This window comes from Patagioenas fasciata, chromosome 4 (genome assembly GCF_037038585.1).
Source record: "Patagioenas fasciata isolate bPatFas1 chromosome 4, bPatFas1.hap1, whole genome shotgun sequence".
In the NCBI taxonomy this organism is placed as follows: domain Eukaryota; kingdom Metazoa; phylum Chordata; class Aves; order Columbiformes; family Columbidae; genus Patagioenas; species Patagioenas fasciata.
In genome coordinates, this window is record NC_092523.1 from 73575185 (window position 1) to 73589025 (window position 13841).

The 13841-nt window shown below is 42.5% G+C and overlaps 1 protein-coding gene across 5 annotated transcripts in view; it reads left to right on the plus strand.

Moving 5' to 3' along the window:
• Window positions 1-13841, plus strand: part of ELOVL6 (ELOVL fatty acid elongase 6) — a 94076-nt gene that overhangs the window by 30198 nt on the left and 50037 nt on the right. Inside the window, exon 2 of one of the 5 annotated variants that reach the window (XM_071808197.1) lies at window positions 4168-4430. The exons of 3 other annotated variants lie outside the window; for them this stretch is intronic. In XM_071808197.1, the coding sequence (XP_071664298.1) occupies window positions 4336-4430 (95 nt within the window). In that variant the 5' untranslated portion in view covers window positions 4168-4335. One more of the 5 variants, XM_071808198.1, reaches the window with a different exon arrangement.

Genomic DNA, 13841 nt, shown 5'->3' on the forward strand with positions numbered 1-13841 from the left:
AAATAGTAATTATAAGAGCTACCACAGCTTTTTACTGTGTGGGGAATGAGCAGAGCTCCTCTCTGTGCTTTCTGTAGTAGCATGCTCTTGATTGAGGAAAAAACTGGACCAGAATAACAAAAAGGATCTGTTAGCCTCTGTTGTGTATTGGTGTTAAAGCTGGAAAGGCACATTTTGACCTCAGGCTTTGCAAATGCTCTTCTTGCCTTAGCTGTCCCTATGACTTCAGCCATTGTGGTATCATGGAGCATCTTCCCTAATGAAACGCCGGTGGCTTCAAGGTAGGTGTGCAAAGTACATAAGATACTGAGGGTGGTCCTTTGGTTTATCTCTATGAACTCTTGTGAGTATGGTAAGCAATTTTGAATTGCATCAATTAAAATGGCATATACAATTGAGGGAGGCTTTTGACAGACCACAAGTATCTTGCCTACACTTTTTTTTTATGATTATGTACCCACATTTTGTCTTCATAAGGCTGTGTCCTGATGACCTTGGTTACAATCTATATTTATTGCTGGCAAAGAGTAGGCCCCTATCCATTAAACTAGATCACGTTTTATCCGTTTACAGGGGACATGAATTTGGCCTCAGAGATCTTTAACTTGTTTGCCTTGTTTAAATTTTCAAGAATGAGTCTTGAGTTGTTGGAATTTCAAGTAGCTCTTGTGTTGTTAAAATAGCTGTATATCTTGAAAGAGGGCCACTTGTGTTCATTGTATTATGATGGAGAGTTCGGATTTTAGTATCTTTTTGCCTTTTGCTAAGGGCAAATCCCACAGGCACATTCTTGGTGATTTAGCAGCTATAATGACTGAAAGCTCGATCATGTCACATTTCTAACAACAGGAGGGATGTCTTGAAAACGGTCATTCTGCGCAGCTAGTGGGGTTGCTCTGAGAGTTGCTCAAAACCATTGCAACTGGAAGTCTCACCAGGTTAGGATGACCAGTTCTGCTGACTGTCAGCTGGGATTTCTCTTCTTATCTCCCAAGTCCTGTATGACATTAAAAGGAAGCAAAAGATTCTTGGTGCTTTTGAGAGCCTCCCACTGCATGTACAATAAACCAGAGCACATCAGGCATACACTTGGTACTGTCATGCATTTTCCCTGGCACTGGATAAGATTCTGCCCTCTGAATGTTAGCCAGTGTGTGAAGCAACAGGGACAACCTCCTGGTGACCCAGGTTGCACAAGGGAGTGATGTCAGGGTGGGTTGCCTTGGGTTTGCTGGTGCTAAAGTAGCTTCCCGTAGCTGTACTTCTGCCTTGTGCCATGCAGATGCAACCGCCACTACGGTTAGGTGAAACAGCCACTTGTGCCAGGGCCACCTAACGTGACTTCTGGCAGGGCCATGAACTTCCGCAGTGGAGCAAAAAGGACCAACAAGGGCAGTAAATCATCAAACTGCCTTGCCCAGAGACTGCCTGCGTGGCCTTCCGGAGCATAGTCCTGGAGACAGCGTGGCGTGGTGGTGATGTGTCCTTTGGCATTAAGTACCCGTGAGGACACGTGGTGGCTCATGTGCCCAAAATGTTGCACCCATGCAGTCTGAGCAGTTTCCTTCTAGCTGCATGAACAGGGACGAACACTCCAAGTTGTGAATTAAATAAACATCCTTCTCTAGCTGGATCTCGTGGTCTGCTATGATAACACTCTGCAGCCTGGTCCCCAGACTTCTGCTCAACCAGTTTCATTCAATGAGTGGGTAAGGCATCCATCCAGAGAACTACAGGCTTTCAAGGACCTTCACTATTAAAGATGGTATCTGGGGTACGTCCAAGTCAGTGGGAGACATACCTGTGACTTGAGTTGGAAGCAGATGTAAATTTTTGTGCACAGGTACATGAGGCAGCTCTAGCGTTGCTGTAGCTTTGATTCAGACAGAGATGGGAGCGCTGCTGGAGTTGGAATAAGCCGCTGTCCCCCAGGCTTCCTACAGAAATACTGATGAAGAGGATGTAAATGCAGGATGTGGCTATGGAGTAAATGGTAATATGTGGGGGATCACTAGAAAGCGTGAAGGTGAAACTGAAAATGGCTCGTTTCCCAGAGAATGGCTTACATGCAGTCCTCCCTGTGCAGGTGCTCCTCTTCCAAAATAAAACTACCCGTCTCCGGTGTTGAACCAGTTAATGTAGGCAGGGGCTTAGGCTGCCTTCTGCCATGCTCTGGGATGGTGGCCATATGCTGGGAGAAAGCCTTACACAACAGAAAGGGGAAAGAAATCCCAGTTCTAGTCATGGTGTGTTGACTCATAGGAGACATTTTGAAGGTTATGGATATGTTAAGCAGGTGTTAAATAGCACTTGCTTCACAAACATCATTTACAAAAGCAAGTATGCTCTTCAGGGTACCAGAGCATATAAGAATATGAGTTAATTAGAGTGCATTTTTAAAGTAGCAGAAGAGCAGGATTTAGATCAGAAAAGATCTGCAAATAAGTTTGCTGGTGACTTGAAATCCTGTCACTTTTGTGAAGATTCCTGGCCTCATACCTTGCTTTTTCTTCCCACTCACTGCATTTGGCAGCTGTGTCCATTGAACTCGCTGTAGTCATTTGTGATTTGTGTGACCCAAGAGATGAGAGATTCAGACCTGCCCACCGATGGCCGCTTGCAGCAGGACAGGTCCCCCCTCTGATGGGGACGCATTTTGGTGGTCCTCTGAGGCACTTGTTCTGCAGAGACCTGTAGGCTGGCAGGAGGATGAGCCAGACCATGGGCTAATTTGTAACTAGGCTCCGTGGAGCATTTTGTGGTCTGCAGAGTGATCGGGCTAATCCTGGAAACCTGCAGTTTTTGCTGTGACACCCGACACAGCAGCACGGCCGACCGCCTCTGCTTTACCAGCTTTCCAGACTCATGTCTCTGTCTTTCTAAACATGTTACAGATTTTTTTCCTTTCCCAGACTTAAGGTGTGGGGGAGGGCGATGCAAGGAATCTGCAGTAAAGCCTTCCTCAAAACAGCATGAAAATGCAGAGTGCCCCCTGAAAGCGGAGGAGACCCTCACACCGGGGTGGTGTGTCGTCCAGCTGATCGGGGATGTGACTTCGCAGCACAAACAGCCTTGCGGTGCATTCAGAAATGCTCGTCTGACTAACATATTGCTTACATTTGCTGACTCACTCTTGTACTGCCTTTTTCTTTCTTGTTGCCTGCATGTGTTGATTTTTATCTCTGTTACTAGGGCTGTGCCCCAGACACTGTATAATCAGTGTGTTTGCGTTTGGCTCCCATGGCGGTGGGAGGTATCTACATTTGGATTCAAGCATTAATATAATTCACCCACAAGTGAATATTAGTAATAAAACACCGAGGCCTGAATCCCTCTACATGGGAGGGAGGGCTGCGAAACACTGCTCTTGGGGCAGGGCCATCCTCAGCATCACTGCCCCCTGACTTCGCAGCACCAGCTGCATTTGGTCCTACTGTCTCTTCAGGTGCTGCTCCTCAATGCTAGTTTGACTGATAAATTTAAATTCAGCCTCATGCTTTCAGCGGTAGAAGACACCAAGACATGCAGCCTGTGTATGAAAGCACTTTCAGGGTGGGAGCTGCACAATGGGCATGGCTGAAAGGCACGGCTGAGCTGCCATGTCCCTGCTGTCCTGCTTGTCCAAGAGGCTTGTGGGTGATCAAAGGCCCTGCTGGCCACCTGCCCTGGTCGTGGGGTGTTCCTAGAGGGGCTTCATCCAGCTCCTCCTCTCTGGGTGAGCTGCAGCAGCCCTGTGCCCTGCCAGCCCTGCTTGCTTTCCCACTTTGATCTCTCACCTGGAGCCATTAAGTGTCCCTGTCTCTTGCCACTTCAAAGAGTGTCTGTCCTTGATTTGCAATGCTCGTGTACATCTGGAGGTATGGCTCATTTCCTGCATGTCTTCCTAAATACCGGTGATACTCTGGTCTTAAGTGATGCTCTTGAAATCATGGGGATCTGGTTTGGTATGCAAAGACAATTATGTCTTCAGGTTTTTTCCCTTCACAGCCCAGGCTCCTAAATTTTGTCTATAAGTATCCCAAATGATTGCAACTATCTGATCTTCTCAATATCATCTGAACAGGTCATGATTTATTTTTCTTGTCCAGCTTGGTTAGGGCTAGTTTGAAGCCCATCTCATAAAGTTGCCGTCACATAACACTCTTTTCTTTTTTTTTTCTTAATCAGATGGTGTCCAATGTTTTCCCAGCAATCCTAATGCCAGGAATGACTTTGCATGGCCAATTACCAGGAAACTAATTAGCAGACAACTTCTCTCACGGTTCAAAGAGTGTTACGTACACATACCCAGGAGATTGTACCGCACAGTGTCACCTTGCAGCAGCATTGCTGTGAATGAAGCCTGCCTTTTCCCTCTGCGCCTTTTCCTGTTCATCAATTTTGTGTCAGACTGGGAGCAGACAGACGGCGGTCCCCAACGTCACCAAATGGTATCCAGCACCGATGGTGCCTTTAAAACCCTCACTGCATTGAATCTACAACCCTTGTGCGCCAGTTCTGCACATTGGCAGCTGAACAGAGGCACCCTTCTGAGTTCTCAGGCACAGTAGCTTTGCTTTAAGAAACTTCAACCTGGAAAGGGCTGCGGTTTTGCTTCTTTGTAAGCATGATCACTTTTCTCAAGCTGAACAGTATTTATGGCATTTCTTATTGCAGGTTGCAGTATTCCAAGGTCAGTGAGATATTTAGCATTTGCAAACAGAAATTCTAGGTTTGAAAATCGTGGCATTTTTGATTGTGACTTTTGTAAGTGCTGGAGGGCATTAAACATGCAGTTTCCCTGGTGTCTTCTCCTGTTAGCTCTTTCTTCATGGTGGAAATGACTGTCAGCTTCTTGAACCAAGCTCTGAAGGCCCTCCAGGCATTTCAGTGGCAATGCTAAGGATTTGTGACCAGCTTCACTCAATTTCAGATTTACATTCTTGTCCTTGATTCTGAATACATATTGGACCAAATATATATGCAAACAACATCAGGAGGGTGTGTGCTTGTACTCTCTCCCTGCTTACTTTTACGGATTCTCAAAAACAGTTCCTGGCACCTTGGACCCATATAGTGAGGGCTAAATGGTGCGCAGAGCAGTAGTCCATCTTCTCTATCCCAGCTTCCTCTGAATTTGTATGGTATTTAATGGCAAAGAGCATCTGGCATCACCTATTTATAAACCATAAATTTAGATTCATTTTACCCAAGTAAAATAAATTTATTTTACCAGTCCCAGAAAAGACAATAGTATGAGAACTGTAAAAAAGATGACTTATCACAAAGGGGTGGCACGTACCCTGTTGAGATCTGCTCTACTGAAGTATTTGTTCATTTCTGTTGCCTGAGGTGAGCAATAAGCTTTTTCTTCAGCACAGCTCTGTCGCAGGATGGGGTGAGCAGTGGTACTGGACCAGATGAACTCTCCTCCACCTCCAGACTGCAGCACCTGCTCCCGGTGACATTTTTATGTCCCCTTGTGCAGCTGCATAATGAATTTCTGGGATGAATAGCTGCTTCAGTGCGGAGTTTAAAATGAAAACCAGGACTTTGCCACTGAGCTTTCAAATCCCCTCTTTTAGAGAATTGAGGAGCTCCTTTGCAGGCTGGAAACTCTACGTGTGCTCCCACCCTGGCTGGCCCTCAAACTACTGGCCTTGCAGCTTGGTGCCATACCCCCTCTCTGGCCCAAAGCTGGCCACTTGGCTTTTTGTTTACGATAAGGGAAGAGATTTGTACCTCTGGAAGATACTTTGCGCCATGGGCTGAGTCAAGGAAATATCCATATATTAGTTAAATGGATAGTTAGACCAGATTTTCCAGCTGTTTATTTTACAAGCATGTTGAGACATCTCAATGCGGTTAGAGGTTATTAAGGCTAAGTTGCTAAGTTATTTTTAATGACTTCAATAGACCTTTAGCATTCATGTTTAATCCAGTACTACTTATTGACCTACATGGTATGTTGATACTTTTTAAAGCTTCAGACTTGGCAGCTTTCTGAAAGCATACTTGTATTTCCCAGATACTCGGATGAATTTCTGCTGTTGTTAACCAGCGTAGACTTCAGCTCTGCATTTGGACTAAAATTTAAAACCATCTGCGGAAGGGAGCCTGATGCTGTAGCTGTAAGCAGCATCCCTAGCTGGCTTTGGAAAGGGTGCTTGTGTATGTCTGTCAGGCAGAGGTATAGGGTGGAAGGCTGATGGAGAGAGAGAAAGAAACGCATTTGGTTTGGTTCAAATGAGGCGTAAAACATTGTACCAGCCAAGAAGGTCTGAGGAGCTGCCCAGCAGATCGTACGACCTTGTTCACTGAAATGAAGCTTAGTGCTTGATGTTTCCAGCCCTCTGCAGATTTCCTGGAAGAGACATCCTGCTGGTTACAGCACAACAGAATAAATATCAGCCACCACTTTTTTCCCGTGTTGTTTGAATATATTTTCTTTTGGCATAAAAGTGTTTCTCCAGCAATTCAATTTTAAGTTTCAAAGTTTCTCGACTACATTAATGTTTAATCTGCCCTCTACTAGCTGGCAATTTCTATCCTGATTTGCAGTGATTAAAAATTAATCTAGCTAGGATTTGGTGGTTCTCCAGGATTCAGGCATTTTGATCTTGTAAGTCAGGTTTTAAACTAAATGCACATTACATGTACCTCTGCTTTATTTAAAAAAAAGAATCAGTGTTTCATCTTTAAAGTAAAGATTGTTCATGATTTCCTGGTTTATTCAGAATTGCAGGTGTACCACTGCAGCTAAACTATCAGAAAGCATCTTCCAATTGACTGTTCATCTCTTTGAAGGGATATCTTTTGTGATTGGTATCAGAAATATGTACGAAAGGAGCTTTTAAATCTCTACCTGTGGCTCCAATGTTTTTGTGTTTCAGGAAGCAAACCCAGCCCCGCATGTTTTGCTAAGGCACAACTTCCACTAATGCCATAGGACAACTCTTCTTCTTTACCATGAGCAGCCATAAAAGAATGCTAACTTAGAAAGAGAAGAGTTTCACAGTTTATTCTCTTACAGAGATAATCCTTGTGTGATTTCCCTAAATATTTTATCAGGTTTTTCTGTCTCTTGTTTTCTTAAGAGTATGTTGGCACTAAATGCCTGCTGACCTTCCTTGAATCAGTTTCATTGCCTAATAACTTGAGGTAAAGTGTGCAAATCCCGGGATTTACATATTTGGCTGATTTATGAGTAAATACCTCTCAGTCTCTGTTTAAATCTGCTTGAGTTTAAAGAGATGCTGATGTGGGTACCCCACAGGTGTATTGCAGTCGTATTGCAGTTACTCTCACATGGCAGATTTTGTTCATTAACTCCTCCCCAACTATGACAAAATACTTTTGCACTAAGTGGAAGCACTCATTCGGGTATCAGATCTGCACGGTTTTTGCAGAAGTTGTACTAAACCTGTTCTTCTCCAAATTTTAACACAATATTGGGTTTTTTTATAAGTATACCGTAATTAGTATGCCTCTACATTTTTCCTGACAGTTTGTTAGTTCGTGAAGGGCTACAGCATTTGCACTGGTTAAATTGAGTGTTTAAGGCATATATGATGAAACCTGTCTAACCAGAGCTGGAGTCTCTGATTCCTGGTGTTGATGCTCCATTTGTATCACTTCCTTGGCTTGCTCTTGACCTTTTTCCAGTTATGATCTGTTTAGCTTAAAACATCTTTTGATCTTTGGCTTGTAAACCAAAGCAGTAAACACTTCTGTAAGTGTCCGGGGCTTTGTGAAGAGAGGTGTCCAGTTGCACCATTAGGGAACTGTTTTGTGAAATAGCTTATCCCAGTAGACATCAAAATGTATTTAACTGGTAATCCTATTTATAACCCAGGTTAGGTAAATAATGATGTTAGTATTTGGACTGCTCTCCAAAGGTTAGTGTGTTATCCAGTAGGCTGCAGTCACACTAATGACAAACATTGTTTTGTCACCCTTGAGTAGAAAATAGTCCTGTCCTTGAGTAACGCCATGTGGTGCGTCAATTGTATGGCACTGCTCAAAAGCAAATTAACAAGCATCGCTTTGGAGAGGCTTCCTGCACCCACGGTCACTGACCCCAGTTACCACTTCACTCTGGGTTCTGTGTACTCTGTGTTTTACAGCATTGCATGTTTTCAATACCAGCTTGGACTGTGGTCCTGCGTGAGCTGGTACCTTTGGCTGCTTCCACCTCCTCTCAGGGTGAAGATCCAGCAAATCTGCAGGCACGAAGTGAACGAGTCAGACCCAGGTTTCAACTACATTTGAGTTTTTTAATACTGAAAATGATTGATTTTGATTCTTACTCATTTTTGCAGTGAATGTGAACTAGATCTAAAATCCCAACGTGCTGTACATTTTAAAGTTCAGGTAAGTTCATTTCACTGAATTCAGAGAAGGTTTCAAACCTTTCAGGGTTACTTTTTTCAAGTGGGATGTAGAACAACCACTGCTACTGTTCTTTTTATATAATTTTATTCTGTAATTTTTCAGCGGTGCATTAGGACAGTAAATTTTTGGTGTCACTTGGGTAACCATCCTAAGTCTGATAAGAGGTTGATTTGGGAGACCTAAAACCATTATTAAACCTCTGCCATTGTAGCAGTGTGGGCTGGAATATGGTAGCAAAGTTTTCAGCATTTCCCAGTGATGCTTTTCTGCACATAGACTCTGAAATTATAACCAAGTTTTAAGTCAAATAAGTAGGAAGTGAAGCATAAAGTGCAGACAGCTAGAGGCAAAAAAACCCACAAGACCATTTTGGGTTTTAATGAAATGTGAAATGTTTTCACCTGGCAGAAGGAGCTTTCCAAAGAAACATCGCCATTGTCTTTAGGTTATTCTGTGGGTAGAGTCGTACTTTTTCTACTAACAGCTTATCTCTATTACTGTTCATTTATAAAATAATAATTTTACTTGACACACCAAGGCTGGCTTCTCTTATTTAATACTACTTTTTGCTCTCCATGGATGGCACCAGAAGAGCTGTCCTAACCATACAGTACACATAGCAGACCCAATCTAGGTGGAGTAGTCTTTTCCCAAAGCAAAGGTTTTCCTACAGATCAGATAGGGCAAAATCGGATAGCCAACTCTCTGAAAGCATTGAAACTCCAACACATGACGTGGGATTCTGGATGCTCTGTGTGGGACTTCGCATGAGAGTCATGTGTAGAGACAGACTTAGGTCTGTATTTAAATGGTAACCTTTTAGAAGGGGATGATAAAATCATATCTTAGTTTTTATATAAGCTATTCCTTGATAACAACAAGTGATGTAGTAACACAGGTTGGTGTGGCCAGACTGGAATACCCAATAGAGGATTACAATAATGCTGTTCTTTACTACTTATTAGTAGAAGAACGATGGACAACCCCAGCAGCAAACTCATATGGACACTGGGTGCTCTTTCCACTGTCCCCTGCCTGCAGAACTGGACAGAGATCCATCTGTTCTTCTCTGCTCTTCAGTGTTTGTGTTGGGGGAGGAAAATCACAGGTTTGTGATGGTTTTAGGGTCAATCACAGTTTTTACAAAAGGCAAATTTTGAAGTAGTTTTAGAAGATTACAATGAATAAATTGGGTGGCTCTGTACTTTTTAATTGTTTTTAGCATTATTACATATTTCTGTATTAGATTTAGTTCAATTCAGTATAGTTTAGGCAGTTAAAGTAACTGGGAAATAAGCAGGAAGAATGGAGAATTACTCCAGGAAAAAAAAAAATCACCAAAACTTTCTCATCAACATCTCAAAGGCTTAGAGATTGGTTTCTTTGCAAGGGACTTCAGGCTTCAATTTCCTGCAAGACCAGGAGGAATTTGCTGTATTCTGTCTAATCGTTTTGGATCACTCCTCATGTCTCCCAGCTGTAAAGATGACTAAACCAAAATGTGCTTAATGGTCAATAGAAAGGGCCTTGTATATTGAAACCTCTGAGTCCAGATCAGAGAGAATTTGAAAGAGAAGGAGAGTCTTTGAGGCACAGTCTGGACCTCTCTTTGCAGACCTGATTAACTTGGGTAGCACTAAGCAATTATGGTGTTTGCCTTTATAGGGTCCCTTCCATGCTGGGTTTCATGTAAACAGGAAACAATTAGGGAAGAAATGTGGTGCTCTTTCCATTGTATTTCCTGTGCAGAACTGTGGGCTGAGCCACCTGGGAATTTTCCCCTTAATTGCACCCTTGGTTGTGAGAGGTGTGTTGATTGACTTTATGTGATGCCTCCACACACGCCTGCTTGGAACTGATTCAGGCAACATGTCTCGTGTAATGAAAGGTATTTCAGCTCAGTTTGCCATCTAGAAATACTGAGAGCCGGAATCATTCCTTGGTTATGCAAAAGGAGTTGCAGAGAGATTGCGCTCATCTTGCCAGCCTCGGGGGGAGGTGGGACCGTACGGGTTTGGCATCCTCTTCCTTGCAGGCATTCCCAGAGGAGGATCCAGGCATTCCCAGAGAAGGATCGTCTCCCTTGCAGGCATTCCCAGAGAAGGATGGCGTGATTACAGCTCATGCTGGCTGCAGGTAGTCACACTGTGTGGCTGGCAACCTGAGCTGCCCACCCCAGCCCTTTGGTCACACAGGATGTTGTGTGTGTTGCACAAATAACCAGTATCATGTCTAATCCTCTGAGCTCCACAAGATCAGCTGCTCTGCTTGCCTTGAGGCACCCTGTTTGTTGTCATGTTGCAGTAGTAATGATGTAGCTGAAAATCGGAAGAAGAAAAGACCACCTGAGGCAGGCAAATCCTTTGGGACTTCAATAGTACCAGTGAAATGAAACTAGGACATCAAGATATCCCTAAACCCTTGAAAGTTCAAGGAATTTGTGCATAATTAATAGCAGTAACCAAAGCAGAGCAGCAGGTGAACATCAGTCTCGGCTTTCTTTTGGCAACTGCTTGATATGTCTGTTTTCATGACTGAGGAGAAGCAACACCAGAGGGAGGTTTAAATGCTATCAAACTCTACTCAAGATGTCACTGATAAGTTTTATCTCTGGTGAAGATCTCGGAATTGTAGCATACTGTCATTTGGCCTTAGAGATGCGTTAGCTCTGAGGCATCCGGTAGAGGAATTTGACTGCATATACATAAGCCAGAAAACTTCTGGAATTGCCCAAGAGGGCTAAGATCTTTCTAGAACTGTGTAATGCTAATTCAGAGCAAGACACAGGCAATGGTTCTTCTATAAATCTGCAAGTAAAAACTCTATGTTTTTGTAATACTTGTTGAATTATTCATCTGGATTATTAATTGTATGTAGCTGTGATGTGTGGATGGATGCATACATGTAAACTTCTGAAAGGCAATTTTTATGGAGAAACAATTAAATAATGCTAGGGGGGTTACTGCCAAAAATGCTTGGTAAGCCACAGAAAGGGAAAGAACAAATACCATGTTCCAACTCAAAATATTTTATTTCCTTTTTGTTTGGTTGGTGATACATGGACTCTTTGGCAAGGTGATTCTTCTCAGTATTATTGAGTGTCTGAAGATACTGTGGTTGGGCTTAGAAGTTTCTGTGTGAAGTGTTAGTTTGCTTCTACCCCATATATTTTCATTAAAAAGTGATAATCATCCAACATGAAATCTGAGATTGGACTGATAATATATCTACAGGTACAGAAGAAAATTCCTTTTGAATCTATGTGCATGGTGCAGAATTTATCTTTTTACATAGTTGTATTGGAGGAATGGTATTTAAATTACAGCTTACAATAATTACAGGAAAGCAAACAATTACATTAACATGTCTAACATTTTAGAAATTCAAGTTCGTACATATATTTGCTGAATAAATGTCACCTTGCTGGAGCTTGCACAACCAGGTGATGTGTTCGCTTGCACAATTAAGAGCAATTCAAACATGCAAGAGGGCAAAGATAAAATTGGTGTTGTAACGATAAAGCCAAAGACCTGTATTTTTGTGCAATTAAAATTTCCCCTCAGAATTGCGTAGTGAGTTGTTTGCACAGCATTTCCTTTGATTCCTCAGCTGTCTTACCTTGAGACAGACACGTAAAAGGTGTGTTAAGCAGGTGCTGAGCTGCAGTTTGTTTGGAGCCCTTCTGGGCCTTGGTGCTTACTTCTGATGGGGCGGTGGCCAAGGTCTTAGGCTGTGCTTTTAGTTGTAGCCATCTGAAGTTTTTCTTTGCTATTTCTTCCCAAGCGCTGAGTATGACCTCCAGTCAAACCATTGTACGTAGCTCAACCTTTTTCCAGTTTGTCTTGTGCCGCTCAGCCCATGAGCGGTTTGGTATTTGTTTTTTATAGCCAAGAAGGAAGAAATCTCAGCTTTTCTTGATGTTTTTAGTCTTTGGTAAAGTGCCTTGTAGAGAAAACAAGCACACACAGCCGGTGTTTATGGGCTTTAATGGTACGTAGAGGGGTGCTTGGAGGTCGTGTGATTTTTTTGGAGGATGTGCCTGTGCAATGGATGTTACTATCTTAGGCAGGTCAGGTTTTTCCTTCCACAGAACATGCTCGAGTCAATGTGCAAAGAGTCAAACAAGGAAGAAAGGTGAAAGATTGTTTTGGATATTGAAAAAAGCATTGACAGTGTTATTGGAAAAATTGAAGAAGTTGTGAAAGATCTCACAGATGATTCAAGGAACACTGAAGATGCCCTCTGAGGAGAAATTTAAGTGTTTATCTGGTGATTTTATCCAAAATCAGTATGTTAGCACCAGAAAGGAAAACAAATACTGAGCACTATAGAGCTCTTCCATCTTGAAAAGGGAGGCTGAGCGAGGTCCATGCCTGAGAGGTGGAGTCCTATGCACAGCAATTGTGACTGATAATGTCTGATTATGCATTGCAGCAAATTAGTAAAGGAATCAGTGCATTTGTATCGCTGGATTTCTTCAAGAGCAAACGTCACCCTAAAAGATATACCTTAATCAAACCCAGCTTCTCGAGTTCGGTGTCAGAGTTCCTAGATTAAATGTGAGGACTTGAGATACTCAGAAATTCAGATGAGATGATAGTCCCTTCTGGCCTTTGAGCTGTGAATAGATGGCTGGTTTTGAAACTTGCTCACTCTAATATAAACACGCACCAGTCAGTTCAGTAAACACATGGAAAGCTACATAATGAGAGCACTGTAAAATGTTTTGTCACCTTGGAAGGTTTTGCCCTTTTCAGAATTGTTTCCTGTCAGTTCTTCTTGAGACGGTCACATCTTTAGAAAAAGCATATATTCTTTAAAGTCCCTGCCTAGAAGCTTTTGGTGTTGAGTTCTGGAATTTCTTGAGTGAAACAAGGCAAAACCAGTCATATTAATCTAACTACCATATACAGTTTTTCAATCGTAGCGTTTCATGCATTATCAGCATTGATGGTGACATCTCTGGTGGGAGATACGGCTCATTGCCACATAAACAGCTGCTGGAGACAAGCTGCATCTCTTTCTTTGCTCTTGCTCACTGTCATTCATGGTATCAGCTTAAGTGTATGTTTAATCTGTTACCTACGTGGTTGTATTACTATAATGGATGTAGCAATAGATACACTTACAGATACCATTGCCTTGCAGTTCCCACCAGATTTTCATGTTCATTTACTTATACCTTTGCTCAAATTAATCAGCCAGTAGGTGAAGCTCTGAAAATGAGGATTTGAAAAATACTGTGGCTACTGAGCTTTGATTATGGATGGCAGACTGCTTCTTTTTGCTTTTTTCTCTATTTTTGTGAGCAAAAATTGTTGTCAGTGGGTAAAGCCAAAGGATGGCATGTCTTTGATCAAATGCTGCTCCTCAGAGCTGCCATTTGGGTTTCAGAAACCAAATTTTCAGATAAGATAGAACTTAAATCCTTGAAAAGAAAATGATTAAACTCTTGTGAAGTTTGCATC